Source organism: Triturus cristatus, chromosome 1_1 (assembly GCF_964204655.1).
Source record: "Triturus cristatus chromosome 1_1, aTriCri1.1, whole genome shotgun sequence".
NCBI lineage: Eukaryota > Metazoa > Chordata > Amphibia > Caudata > Salamandridae > Triturus > Triturus cristatus.
In genome coordinates, this window is record NC_140579.1 from 225,496,474 (window position 1) to 225,508,964 (window position 12,491).

At 50.7% G+C, this 12,491-nt stretch overlaps 1 protein-coding gene across 1 annotated transcript in view; it reads right to left on the reverse strand.

The window, feature by feature from the left end:
• The window catches only part of SLC26A9 (solute carrier family 26 member 9), a 162,034-nt gene that overhangs the window by 80,511 nt on the left and 69,032 nt on the right, over positions 1-12,491 (reverse strand). Inside the window, exons 10-11 of the mRNA XM_085625264.1 lie at positions 835-912; positions 324-419 (exon numbers count right to left, since the gene is read on the reverse strand). Coding sequence (XP_085481390.1) covers positions 324-419; positions 835-912 — 174 coding nt within the window. The remainder of the gene's footprint in view (positions 1-323; positions 420-834; positions 913-12,491) is intronic.

Below are 12,491 nucleotides of genomic sequence, written 5' to 3' on the forward strand. Positions count from 1 at the left end.
ACTTTTGATTTCCTTTGTGCTTCTCTTCCAGTTCCATGGGTAGCATTCAGTGAGGTGCCAGTGGGAGCAGGTAAGTGCAGGTGCCAGTGGGTCCAGGTGACCTGTAACTAATAATGCTTACAAGGCGCATTTTAGGATCATCTGATTCATGTTCCCTTGGAAATGATGGATGTTAATGCAGGGCTGGCTCTAGATCTCCTACGTCCTTTCATAGAGTTAGAAGTACGCCTGCCCCTTACTCTCCAACACCCCCTCACCCTTTCAATAATGTTCTCCACTCTTTTCACCGGAGTCATCCGCAGATGACACAAGGAGATACTCACGCAGTCCATTCGGCTTTTCTTCCACAGATAGAATGGGTCTGCCAGCTGCTTGAGGGAGTTTTTCAAGTTCACAGCAATCAGGGCTCCCAACACAGACTATCAAAAACACACACAATGAAAAGAAGCTTGATGTGTAGCCAGGAGATATATTCAGTAGACATGAAAATTCTGACAATTCAATGTGAATAGCACTCGTTGCAACGCATGCGTTTTCTACGCATGCCATTACAACGCAAGTCATTACAACAACTTGTTGTAAATGGGGGTGCTGGAGTTTGTAATAGTATAATTTACTATTCCAACTCCAGTGTGTGCAACAGTAGGGAAGGTGTTGGATTGAAAATCCAACAAATCCAACACTTTCTTCCCCCTACAGCAAGTCGTTGTAACGACTTGCGTTGTAATGGCATGCGATGTATCACATGCGTTGTAAATGATGTTTCCCTTCTGTATAGTATGTAAAAGCCCATCCCCCTTTTTTCCAAACAGTTCTATCATATTATCTCCTTACCTTGGGCAAAGGATGCAGGTAAGTTCCTAACGTCAGCATCGTGATCATCACAACCATCATTACCAAGAAACTAGAGATCTGAAACACACAGACACTGATGGTTCAGAGACAGATTGAGATACTGTGTACAGACAAGCATTAGATTACAACTTACATCACAGCCCATCTCAACTGGGATATGGTCATGTTCTGTATCATAAAAAAGGACACATGGACACATGTAAAATATGAAAATTACTCCTAATCAAAGTATGCACTATGGATTATCCATAAAATGGTTGCCATGTGAAGCTGGAGGTGTAGTGTCAGATCCCGTTCGGGGGTCCACAGAGGAGACAGGGGCTACTGAGCCTCAAATTTGGGGGTTGCTACTGGTACCCTGGAGTCCATCTCACTATGACTCTGCATAATGATCGAATTACAACCCTTTCCACTCTTGACTCTCAGAGTAACAAGGGTGAACAGTCCAACGCTTCTCATAGAGCTAGTGTGTGGGCCAACAGATCCGAATTCCACAATCAACCAACAGACACAATAATGTAATGTTCAGGCCAGTGCTTGTCTATATGTAAATGCAAGTAGTTTAATGACTGCAAAACGAAATATTACACATTACAATTAGGGTAGCCAATACAGGTTTTTATTGCTGGTGGCCTTCTCCATGTGCTACACCTTCCGGCTTCAATACTCTCTTCCAACCTGGGTGGCCGTAGTAATTACAGCTCCCCCATATTCTGTGTCAGAAGAAGCAGGAATTAGGCAGAGATGAGATGCACAATTCACTCAATAGTTCTTACCCCTGGGTTATGTTGGGCATAAAGTCTCAACCCCATCTCTGACTTCTTTGGAACACAACTCAGTTCTTTGCCCTGATTGCGGTTGATTCCTCGCTGTATCTGCATGTTAATCGTGCAGGTTGTTTGATATGAGGGTCATGTTAATGGATGATTGCCTCGCAGCAGATCCAGCGGTCACCTTTTCTAGTAGTTGTGGCCTGTTAGATCTGGGGGTCTCTAGTTGGCAGGGTAGGTACCACTGTCCAAGTAGGGACCCTTGCTTCTAGTCAGGGAAAGGGGGATACACTGTTAAGATAACCCCTGCTCACCCTCTAGGTAGCTTGGCCTGAGCAGTCTAGGCTATCAAAGGCAATGTGTAAAGTATTTGTACCAACACTCACAGTAACACAGTGAAAACACCACAGATTTACTCCACACCAGTTTTAGAAAAATAAGGAATCTTTACTAAAAACTTCACAAGACCAAATATTACAGACAAACCAACATATAATTCAAAAAGGTTACTTTAAGGATAGTTCAAGAGTTTGCAGAAAGTACTCCAGGATGTCAAAGTCAGTGTCCTGCACAATGCGGCTCTCAATGCCCAAATTGCGACACTTTCGTGCCCAACAGTACCTGTAGTTGCGATAAGGTTCCCAAAAGCTATAACAAGGAAGATGGCAAAGGCGATGCGATGCTCCTGAGATCCTGGGGAGGCTTTGCAGCAGCCCTGCTTCACGCAGCAGAGGTGGATGCGCCGGCTCCGATCTGTAGGGGGAGGATGCGATACCTTTGGCTTTCGTTGCGTAGGTTTCTTAGGGGGAAGCTTCACGCACAGGTTCGATGCGACACTCTTCGATGTGGTGCGATGCGTGGCGCAGCGTTGCCTTCCGGCGCCGCAACTCTCGATGCGCCACGGAACGGGACTCTGCGTCGACGCACGCAGCGATTGGAGACTTTTCACGCACCGGCAGTGGTGCGGCCCGCAAACTGGTTCTGCGACAACCCTCGCAATGGCAGGAAGCTTCACGCTTCGGGACGATGCTCGACGCACTCGGCGATGCGGAGACCCTGCGTGTTGCGATGGTGCCGCGATGAAATCTTCCACGCACTCTCGTCTTGCGACACGCAATCGGATGATGCGTTGGGTACCAGTCACTCTTGTTCACGCTTCTGCTTCCCAGCTCCCTCAACACAGCAAAACGACCTCCTGAAGCCCCAAGACTGGGCAAGCACTCCAAGGCAGGTCAGAACTCTCTCAGCAGAGTTCCAGGGGAGCTGGTGGTGAAGTCCTTTTGTTCCTGGGACTTCTTAACAGGGAGCCAGCTCTTCTCAGGCCCTTGGAGATCAGAATCAAAAGAAGGGGACACAGCAAAGTCCTTCCCCTCTCCTTGGCAGCAAAGCAAAACAGCAAGCAGGCAGTCTTCTCCTCTTCAGTTTCTTCCAGCTTTCTCCTTGGCAGAGGTTTCTTCTTAGTTCCAAAGTGATCTAAAGTTTTAGGTGTCTGGGGTCCTCTTCTTATACCCCTCCAAGTCTTTGTCTCTTGTGTTTCAGTGGGGGGATTCCCCTGCTCAAACCGGTTCCTGGGTGTGCTCTGCTCTGGAGCACCTGGTTCCTTTCAGAGTGAGGGGCAGGGTCGTTAGACGCTCAGCAGGAGGTGGAGCCTTCTTTGTGCCAGCAGAGGCAGAGTCCTCAGCCTGGCCAGCAGGGGGTGGAGCCAGCTTTGTGTTTGTCAGGGGCAGCCCTATTCAGACCCAGGGACTACTCCTCCCACCCATCTAAAGCAGATCTCCCTATTCACCCTGCTGCTGACTCATCCAGGCTCCTGGAGCCACCTAGCACATCACCTGACACCAGTCAGCCAACCAGCACACAGGCACACAGGAAGGTTAAACAGGAGAATAGCTACTTTCTAAAAAGTGCTATTCTCACACAGTGAATTTAAAAACCATCTTGCTAAAAAGATGTATAATTAAATTCTGAACACAGAGATACCAAACTTGGATTTTCTATCTTGCCCCTATGGGAAGATAGGGATGTAAACAGCCTTCCCCATTCTATCCTATGGGCAAGATAGCCTCTCAGCAGTGAAAAACGAAAATGGCTGTAATTCACTACCAGGGCATGTTACACACCTCAGTACATGCCCTACCTTTCAGATACACTGCACCCAGCCCAGGGGGGTACCTAGGGCCACCATAGGGATGCCTGACATGTACAGAAAGGGAAGGATAAGGCCTGGTCAGTGGGTGCACTGGCCAGGTCGACATGGCAGTCCTGGACTGCACATAGGCACTGCAAGCAGGCCTAAGACATCATTTTAGCGCTACTCCTGTGGGTGGCACAATCAGTGCTGCAGCCCACTAGTAGCATTTGAATCACCAGCCCTGGCACACACAGTGCACTTTACTAGGGGCTAACAGGTGAAACAAATATACCAATCATGGATAACCAATCAATACAACAATTTACCAAGGGAGCACTTGCACTTTGACACTGATCAGCAGTGGCAAAGTGCCCAAAGCATCTAAACCAGCAAAATCGAAATCCAGCATAGCATCAAAAATACAGGAGGTAGAGGCAAAAAGTCAGGGGTAACCACGCCAAAGATGCCAGGTCTAACACGTGTCCCCTCCAGCTGAAAGTGGGGAGAACTACCCACCCTCTTGGGAGTTCTCATCGCTAAGGCGGAAAAACCTGGACAGACCATCAGCGTTGGCGTGTTCTGTACCGGGGCGGTGTTCCACCGTAAAGTCCATCCCCTGTAGGGAAATGGACCACCTCAACAGCTTAGGATTCTCACCCCTCATCTGCATCAACCATCTGAGGGGCCTGTGGTCCGTCTGAACCCGGAAGTGAGTCCCAAACAAGTAAGGCCTCAGCTTCTTCAGCGCCCAGACCACAGCAAAAGCTTCCCTTTCAATCGCACTCCACCTCTGTTCCCTGGGAAGTAGCCTCCTACTAAGGAAAGCTACAGGTTGGTCCAAGTCCTCATCATTTAGTTGTGAGAGCACCGCTCCCACTCCATGCTCAGAAGCGTCTGTCTGCACTATGAACTCCTTGGAGAAGTCAGGCGCCTTGAGTACAGGTGCTGTACACATGGCCTCCTTCAGGGCATCAAAAGCTTCTTGGCAGGCACTGGTCCAAATCACTTTCTTCGGTAACTTCTTGGAAGTTAGTTCTGTCAAGGGAGCCACAATGGTGCCATACCCCTTGACAAAACGGCGATAGTACCCGGTGAGTCCTAAGAAGGCTCTCACCGCTGTCTGGGTTTTGGGGGGTTCCCAAGCCCGGATGGTATCTATCTTGGCTTGTAGGGGCGCCACCTGGCCGCTTCCTACCTGGTGTCCCAAATACACCACCGAACCCTGCCCTATCTGGCACTTACTGGCCTTGATAGTGAGGCCTGCACTATGCAGAGCCTTCAACACTGCGCAGAGGTGTTGCAAGTGTTCTTCCCAAGTGGAGCTGAACACAGCGATGTCATCCAGATATGCGGCGCTGAATTGCTCCAGCCCGGACAGTACCTGGTTGACCAGTCTCTGGAATGTGGCAGGGGCGTTCTTCAACCCAAAGGGCATGACACGGAACTGGAAGTGCCCCTCTGGCGTTGAAAACGCAGACCTCTCCTTGGCCCCATCAGTTAAGGCAATCTGCCAGTACCCAGAAGTTAAATCAAACGTACTGAGTTAGTTGGCAGCTCCCAACCGATCCACGAGCTCATCAGCTCTGGGGATGGGGTGTGCGTCAGTCTTCGTGACAGCATTGAGCCCACGGTAGTCCACACAAAACCTAAGTTCTGGAGTGGCACCTGGCGCAGCAGCTTTCGGTACAAGTACCACTGGGCTAGCCCAGGGGCTGCTGGAGGGCTCAATCACCCCTAGCTCCAACATCTTAGAAACCTCCTTCTTGATGCTGGCCCTGACCTTGTCAGCCACCCGGTAAAACTTCTGTTTCACAGGCATGCTATCTCCCGTGTCCACGTCATGGACACACCAGTTGGTGATACCGGGGGTCAGGGAGAACAGAGATGCAAACTGACCCAACACATGGCGACAGTCCCTCTGCTGTTCTGGGGTCAGGGTGGGCAAGAGGACCACTCCATCCACTGACCCATCTTGCTCCTTAGCTGCCAGGAGGTCAGGAAGAGGATCGCTATCCTCCTCCATCCCTGCATCTGTAGCCAGTAGCATTGTTATTTCAGACCTCTCAAAATGGGGTTTGAGGCGGTTCACGTGTAGGACCCTCATGGGGTTCCTTGGAGATCGCAAGTTGACCAGGTAGGTCATCTCACTCTTGCGCCCCACCACCTCATATGGCCCAGTCCACTAGTCCTGGAGCGCGCAAGGCTCCACTGGCGCCATCACCCACACCATCTGCCCAGGTTGAAATTCCATCAGAGTGGTATGCTGGTCATACCACCTCTTCATCTCATCCTGGCTGGCTTCCAGGTTCGCCTGAGCGAGGGCCCGGAAGCGCTGTGTCTGGTTGCGGATGGCCAGCACATAGCTGAACACATCCTGAGGGGTTTTCCCCGGGGATTTCTCCCAACCCTCCTTCACCAGACTGAGAGGTCCTCTAACAGGGTGTCCGTACAAAAGCTCAAAGGGACTGAACCCTAGAGACTTTTGTGGTACCTCCCTGTAGGCAAATAATAGGCATGGCAAAAAGACGTCCCACTTCCGTCTCATGGGCTCTGTCAGCCCCATGATCATGCCTTTCAGGGTCCGGTTGAACCTTTCAACCAACCCATTTCCTTGAGGGTGGTAAGGAGTGGTGAACTTATAAGTTACCCCACACTCCTCCCACAGAGACTTCATATACCTGGAGATGAAGTTGGTACCCCGGTCAGATACCACCTCTTTGGGGAAACCCACACGGGAAAAGATCCCCATCAACGCACGGCCCACCACCGGGGCTGTGGTTGTCCTGAGAGGGATAGCCTCCGGGTACCGGGTGGCATGATCCACCAGGACCAGGATGAACCTGTTGCCTAAGGCGGTCCTGGGGTCCAGTGGCCCCACAATATCTATTCCCACCCGCTCGAAAGGGGTGCTCACTACCGGAAAAGGCTGGAGAGGGCCTTTGCATTTTCCTCCAGCCTTGCCACTTGCCTGGCAAGTCTGGCATGATTTACAAAAGGAAGCGACGTCCGTCTTCATCCCGGGCCAGTAAAAGTGGGTGTCAAGCCTTTGTCGGGTCTTGTCCTGCCCGAGATGTCCTGCAAGCGGCACGTCGTGAGCCAGACCCAGTAGGAAGTCTCTGAACCCTGCGGGTACCACCAGGGTACGTGATCCACTGGGCTCAGCAAACCTAGGCTCGCTGTACAACAAGTCATTCTCCCAGTAGAGAAAAAAGTTCTTCGGATCAGCACCTGCTGCCTGGTCTGCAGCCTGGTGCCGCAGACCTTCAAGAGTAGGGCATGTCTTCTGCGCACGGCAGAACTCCTCTCTGGAGGGACCACCCTCTTGCTGCCAATGGGTCAGCTCAGGTATGTCTCCCAGCTCAGCGACCTGTTCCCCTGTAGGCTCCAGGGCATCCCCCGTAGGTTCTGCTCCTTCCTGGACCGTGGGAACAGCGGGGGTGGACGCACCACGCCCCTTGCCCTTCCTCTTTCTGGCAGGGACCTGGGCCACTGTTTCAGGCTCCAGGTCTGCTTCACAACCCTGTCTGGCTGCCATGGACCGGGTGGTCACACAGACCCACTCAGGCAAACCCAACATCTCCAAATGAGCCTGGCGTTCCACCTCCTTCCACGGGGAACTCTCCAGGTCATTACCTAGCAGACAGTCTACTGGCATGGATGGACTCACAACAACTTTGAGAGGACCTGAGACCCCCCCCCACTCAAAGGGAACATGTGCTACCTTGCAAAGGCGCACAGAGTTGTCAGCTGACACTACTGGGTGAAGTACGTCTGGAATGATCAGCTCCTCAGGGACCCACTGACACCTGACCGTAGTCACACTGGCTCCAGTGTCCCTGAGAGCCTCCACCCTCCTCCCATTGATGGTCACCCACTGCCTGTACTTCTTAGTGTTATCAGGGACAGGGGTTTCCTGGACCATCTCTGTGTCTCCTAAAGAGACAAGGGACATAACTGCTAAACCCTCCAAATCACTAGAAATTAAATCCCCCCCAAAAGCTACACTAGCTATACCCGGTGTTGGAGCACCAGTGGGTGCCTGGGATTTCTTGGGACACACAGGAGACTTGTGACCCAATTCCTGACAGTGATAACACTTAATGGGACCCTTGTTATCCGACCTGCCCTTAGGGGGCCAGGTTGGTTTGGGTTTGGACTTGGGGGGCTGGGACTGGTTACCCTGGGAACTATTTTGGGGCCCTTGTGAGAACTCCTTTTGGTTACCCTTGTCCCCCCCACTCTTCTGCTGGGGACCCTGCCCACCTTTGGCAATGGTACCCACAATTCCTCTGTGGACCCTGGTACTGGTCCAGCGGTCCGCCTCCTTAGCAAGCTCAATGGGGTCCGTCAACTTGCTATCTAAAAGATGCTGGCGCAGCTCTGGAACACATAGACTACTCAAGTGCTCCCAACTAATTAAATGTAACAACCCCTTATAATCAGTTACCTTGCTGCCCTTCATCCAACCTTCCAGTGCCCGCGAGTACAGATTCACACACTCCATCCAAGTCTCAGACTCTTTCTTCTTGGAATTTCTAAACTGCAGTCTATACTGCTCTGGAGTAAGTCCATACCTGAGACATAGGGCCTCCTTCATATTGGGATAGGTCATGGCACCTGCTAATTCTAAGGGCTCTAGAGCACTCCTCCCAGAAGCCTCAAAATGTTTCCACAGGCCCGCCCCCCAATGCTGTTCAGGCACCCCATTCATCCTCAATGCAATTTCATACGATGTGAACCAGGCATAGATATCCTCACTCCTATTGTAATTCTGTACTAAATCTTTGGGGATATATACTTTACCCCCCTGCACTGGCTGTGCGCTGCCACCATTTGAACCGGACTCCACCTGCTTGGCCTTGATGTCCAGTTCTCTCATGCTCACTTCATGAGCCAGAAGCAATTTCTTCTCTTCCAAGGCACGGGCATTCTTGCTCTCCTCCGCCGCCTTGTCCTTCTCTACTTCCAATTGCTTCATTTTCATTTTCATCATTTCCATTTCATGGTTTCTCACCCTTTGATTCTCCTCCAGCTCCTCTGGAGTGAGCCCCCTACTGGAATGGGAGCTGCTAGCCCTTGAGACTGGTCTGCTCACAGGCAGATCTTGGGGAACAAAACCATCCTCTTCATTTGCATCACTTTCCTCTTGGGCCTCCCACCAGGCCTTCAGGACTCTTTGTAGCACATCTTTTCTAGCTCCGCTTTTAAAAGAGCAACCACGGTCTTTGCAGAATTGCTTGAGATCTTCAACTTTGTATGAATATAAATCCGCAATGGAAAACTCCAATTCTGCCTTCTCGCTTGTTGCCACCTGAGACATGATGCTCTTGAAGAGTTACTCAAAAATAGAATCAAAAAAATATAGTATGTGGTTGTCTATTGGTCTGCACTTAAACTAGTGATGTACACCAATTACTGTGGGTCAAGTACAAATACAAGTTCAATCCTCACCGCTGACCACCAATGTTAGATCTGGGGGTCTCTAGTTGGCAGGGTAGGTACCACTGTCCAAGTAGGGACCCTTGCTTCTAGTCAGGGAAAGGGGGATACACTGTTAAGATAACCCCTGCTCACCCTCTAGGTAGCTTGGCCTGAGCAGTCTAGGCTATCAAAGGCAATGTGTAAAGTATTTGTACCAACACTCACAGTAACACAGTGAAAACACCACAGATTTACTCCACACCAGTTTTAGAAAAATAAGGAATCTTTACTAAAAACTTCACAAGACCAAATATTACAGACAAACCAACATATAATTCAAAAAGGTTACTTTAAGGATAGTTCAAGAGTTTGCAGAAAGTACTCCAGGATGTCAAAGTCAGTGTCCTGCACAATGCGGCTCTCAATGCCCAAAATGCGACACTTTCGTGCCCAACAGTACCTGTAGTTGCGATAAGGTTCCCAAAAGCTATAACAAGGAAGATGGCAAAGGCGATGCGATGCTCCTGAGATCCTGGGGAGGCTTTGCAGCAGCCCTGCTTCACGCAGCAGAGGTGGATGCGCCGGCTCCGATCTGTAGGGGGAGGATGCGATACCTTTGGCTTTCGTTGCGTAGGTTTCTTAGGGGGAAGCTTCACGCACAGGTTCGATGCGACACTCTTCGATGTGGTGCGATGCGTGGCGCAGCGTTGCCTTCCGGCGCCGCAACTCTCGATGCGCCACGGAACGGGACTCTGCGTCGACGCACGCAGCGATTGGAGACTTTTCACGCACCGGCAGTGGTGCGGCCCGCAAACTGGTTCTGCGACAACCCTCGCAATGGCAGGAAGCTTCACGCTTCGGGACGATGCTCGACGCACTCGGCGATGCGGAGACCCTGCGTGTTGCGATGGTGCCGCGATGAAATCTTCCACGCACTCTCGTCTTGCGACACGCAATCGGATGATGCGTTGGGTACCAGTCACTCTTGTTCACGCTTCTGCTTCCCAGCTCCCTCAACACAGCAAAACGACCTCCTGAAGCCCCAAGACTGGGCAAGCACTCCAAGGCAGGTCAGAACTCTCTCAGCAGAGTTCCAGGGGAGCTGGTGGTGAAGTCCTTTTGTTCCTGGGACTTCTTAACAGGGAGCCAGCTCTTCTCAGGCCCTTGGAGATCAGAATCAAAAGAAGGGGACACAGCAAAGTCCTTCCCCTCTCCTTGGCAGCAAAGCAAAACAGCAAGCAGGCAGTCTTCTCCTCTTCAGTTTCTTCCAGCTTTCTCCTTGGCAGAGGTTTCTTCTTAGTTCCAAAGTGATCTAAAGTTTTAGGTGTCTGGGGTCCTCTTCTTATACCCCTCCAAGTCTTTGTCTCTTGTGTTTCAGTGGGGGGATTCCCCTGCTCAAACCGGTTCCTGGGTGTGCTCTGCTCTGGAGCACCTGGTTCCTTTCAGAGTGAGGGGCAGGGTCGTTAGACGCTCAGCAGGAGGTGGAGCCTTCTTTGTGCCAGCAGAGGCAGAGTCCTCAGCCTGGCCAGCAGGGGGTGGAGCCAGCTTTGTGTTTGTCAGGGGCAGCCCTATTCAGACCCAGGGACTACTCCTCCCACCCATCTAAAGCAGATCTCCCTATTCACCCTGCTGCTGACTCATCCAGGCTCCTGGAGCCACCTAGCACATCACCTGACACCAGTCAGCCAACCAGCACACAGGCACACAGGAAGGTTAAACAGGAGAATAGCTACTTTCTAAAAAGTGCTATTCTCACACAGTGAATTTAAAAACCATCTTGCTAAAAAGATGTATAATTAAATTCTGAACACAGAGATACCAAACTTGGATTTTCTATCTTGCCCCTATGGGAAGATAGGCATGTAAACAGCCTTCCCCATTCTATCCTATGGGCAAGATAGCCTCTCAGCAGTGAAAAACGAAAATGGCTGTAATTCACTACCAGGGCATGTTACACACCTCAGTACATGCCCTACCTTTCAGATACACTGCACCCAGCCCAGGGGGGTACCTAGGGCCACCATAGGGATGCCTGACATGTACAGAAAGGGAAGGATAAGGCCTGGTCAGTGGGTGCACTGGCCAGGTCGACATGGCAGTCCTGGACTGCACATAGGCACTGCAAGCAGGCCTAAGACATCATTTTAGCGCTACTCCTGTGGGTGGCACAATCAGTGCTGCAGCCCACTAGTAGCATTTGAATCACCAGCCCTGGCACACACAGTGCACTTTACTAGGGGCTAACAGGTGAAACAAATATACCAATCATGGATAACCAATCAATACAACAATTTACCAAGGGAGCACTTGCACTTTGACACTGATCAGCAGTGGCAAAGTGCCCAAAGCATCTAAACCAGCAAAATCGAAATCCAGCATAGCATCAAAAATACGGGAGGTAGAGGCAAAAAGTCAGGGGTAACCACGCCAAAGATGCCAGGTCTAACATGGCCTTACAGGCCATCTGGTTCCACTGAGTTTTGACACACCAGCATTGTTGGACAATCACAGTACAGAAGGTCTGGGGGTCAAGAAATTGCTTTTTCGAGCAGTTGTGGCCTCTCAGGTGACACATAGAGGTAGCCTCCAAGACTGACTAGGCTCCACTCAGCTGTGAAGTGTTTTCCGTCTGACGGTGCCAGCAGCAGCACCAGTTTGCATCTTGCAGCTCACATCCCATAACTGCTCTTAGCGGACAGTGTGACACTCAATTTGGTGGTACCTCTGGAGCAGTTCTTAGAATTAACCATGAAAAGAGACCGGGAGACCCACTCTCATTAAGTGTTGCACTTAGTTTTGCTTTTCATTGCAGTGCGCTGTCTTTGACTGTTACTCATGCTGGGAACATGATGGACTTTTACTCCTGGGAAGTCTGTTTTCCTGCAGTGCCAGACACACTCCGTCTATCTCTCAACAGGGAACTAGGCTTCTTGGCACTAGGCAGACCCTCAGCTACTTTTATACACATTTTCCAGACAGGGGATGTGGATCCACTGTCTCAAATTTCAGAACCAGTTTGGGTTAGTTCTTCTTTCAAGGCTGATCTCCCCACACAGCTTTTGTATACATTAATTCTTCTCAAAGGAGGCAGTACTGGGGCTGTCTCCAAGCAGCAGCACCCATCACAGTGACATCAATTATTAATCTGTCTCTGTGCACGGTGCGGGTTCCTCTGCACTGGAAGCAGGCTAAACTACTGCCACTCCTAAAGAAGCCCTCACTGGATCCGCTACAAGCGGCTAACTATCATCCCATCTCTCTTCTTCCAGCCCTGTGAAAAAGTCGTCTTCCGTCAGCTGGATGCTTTTGTTGAA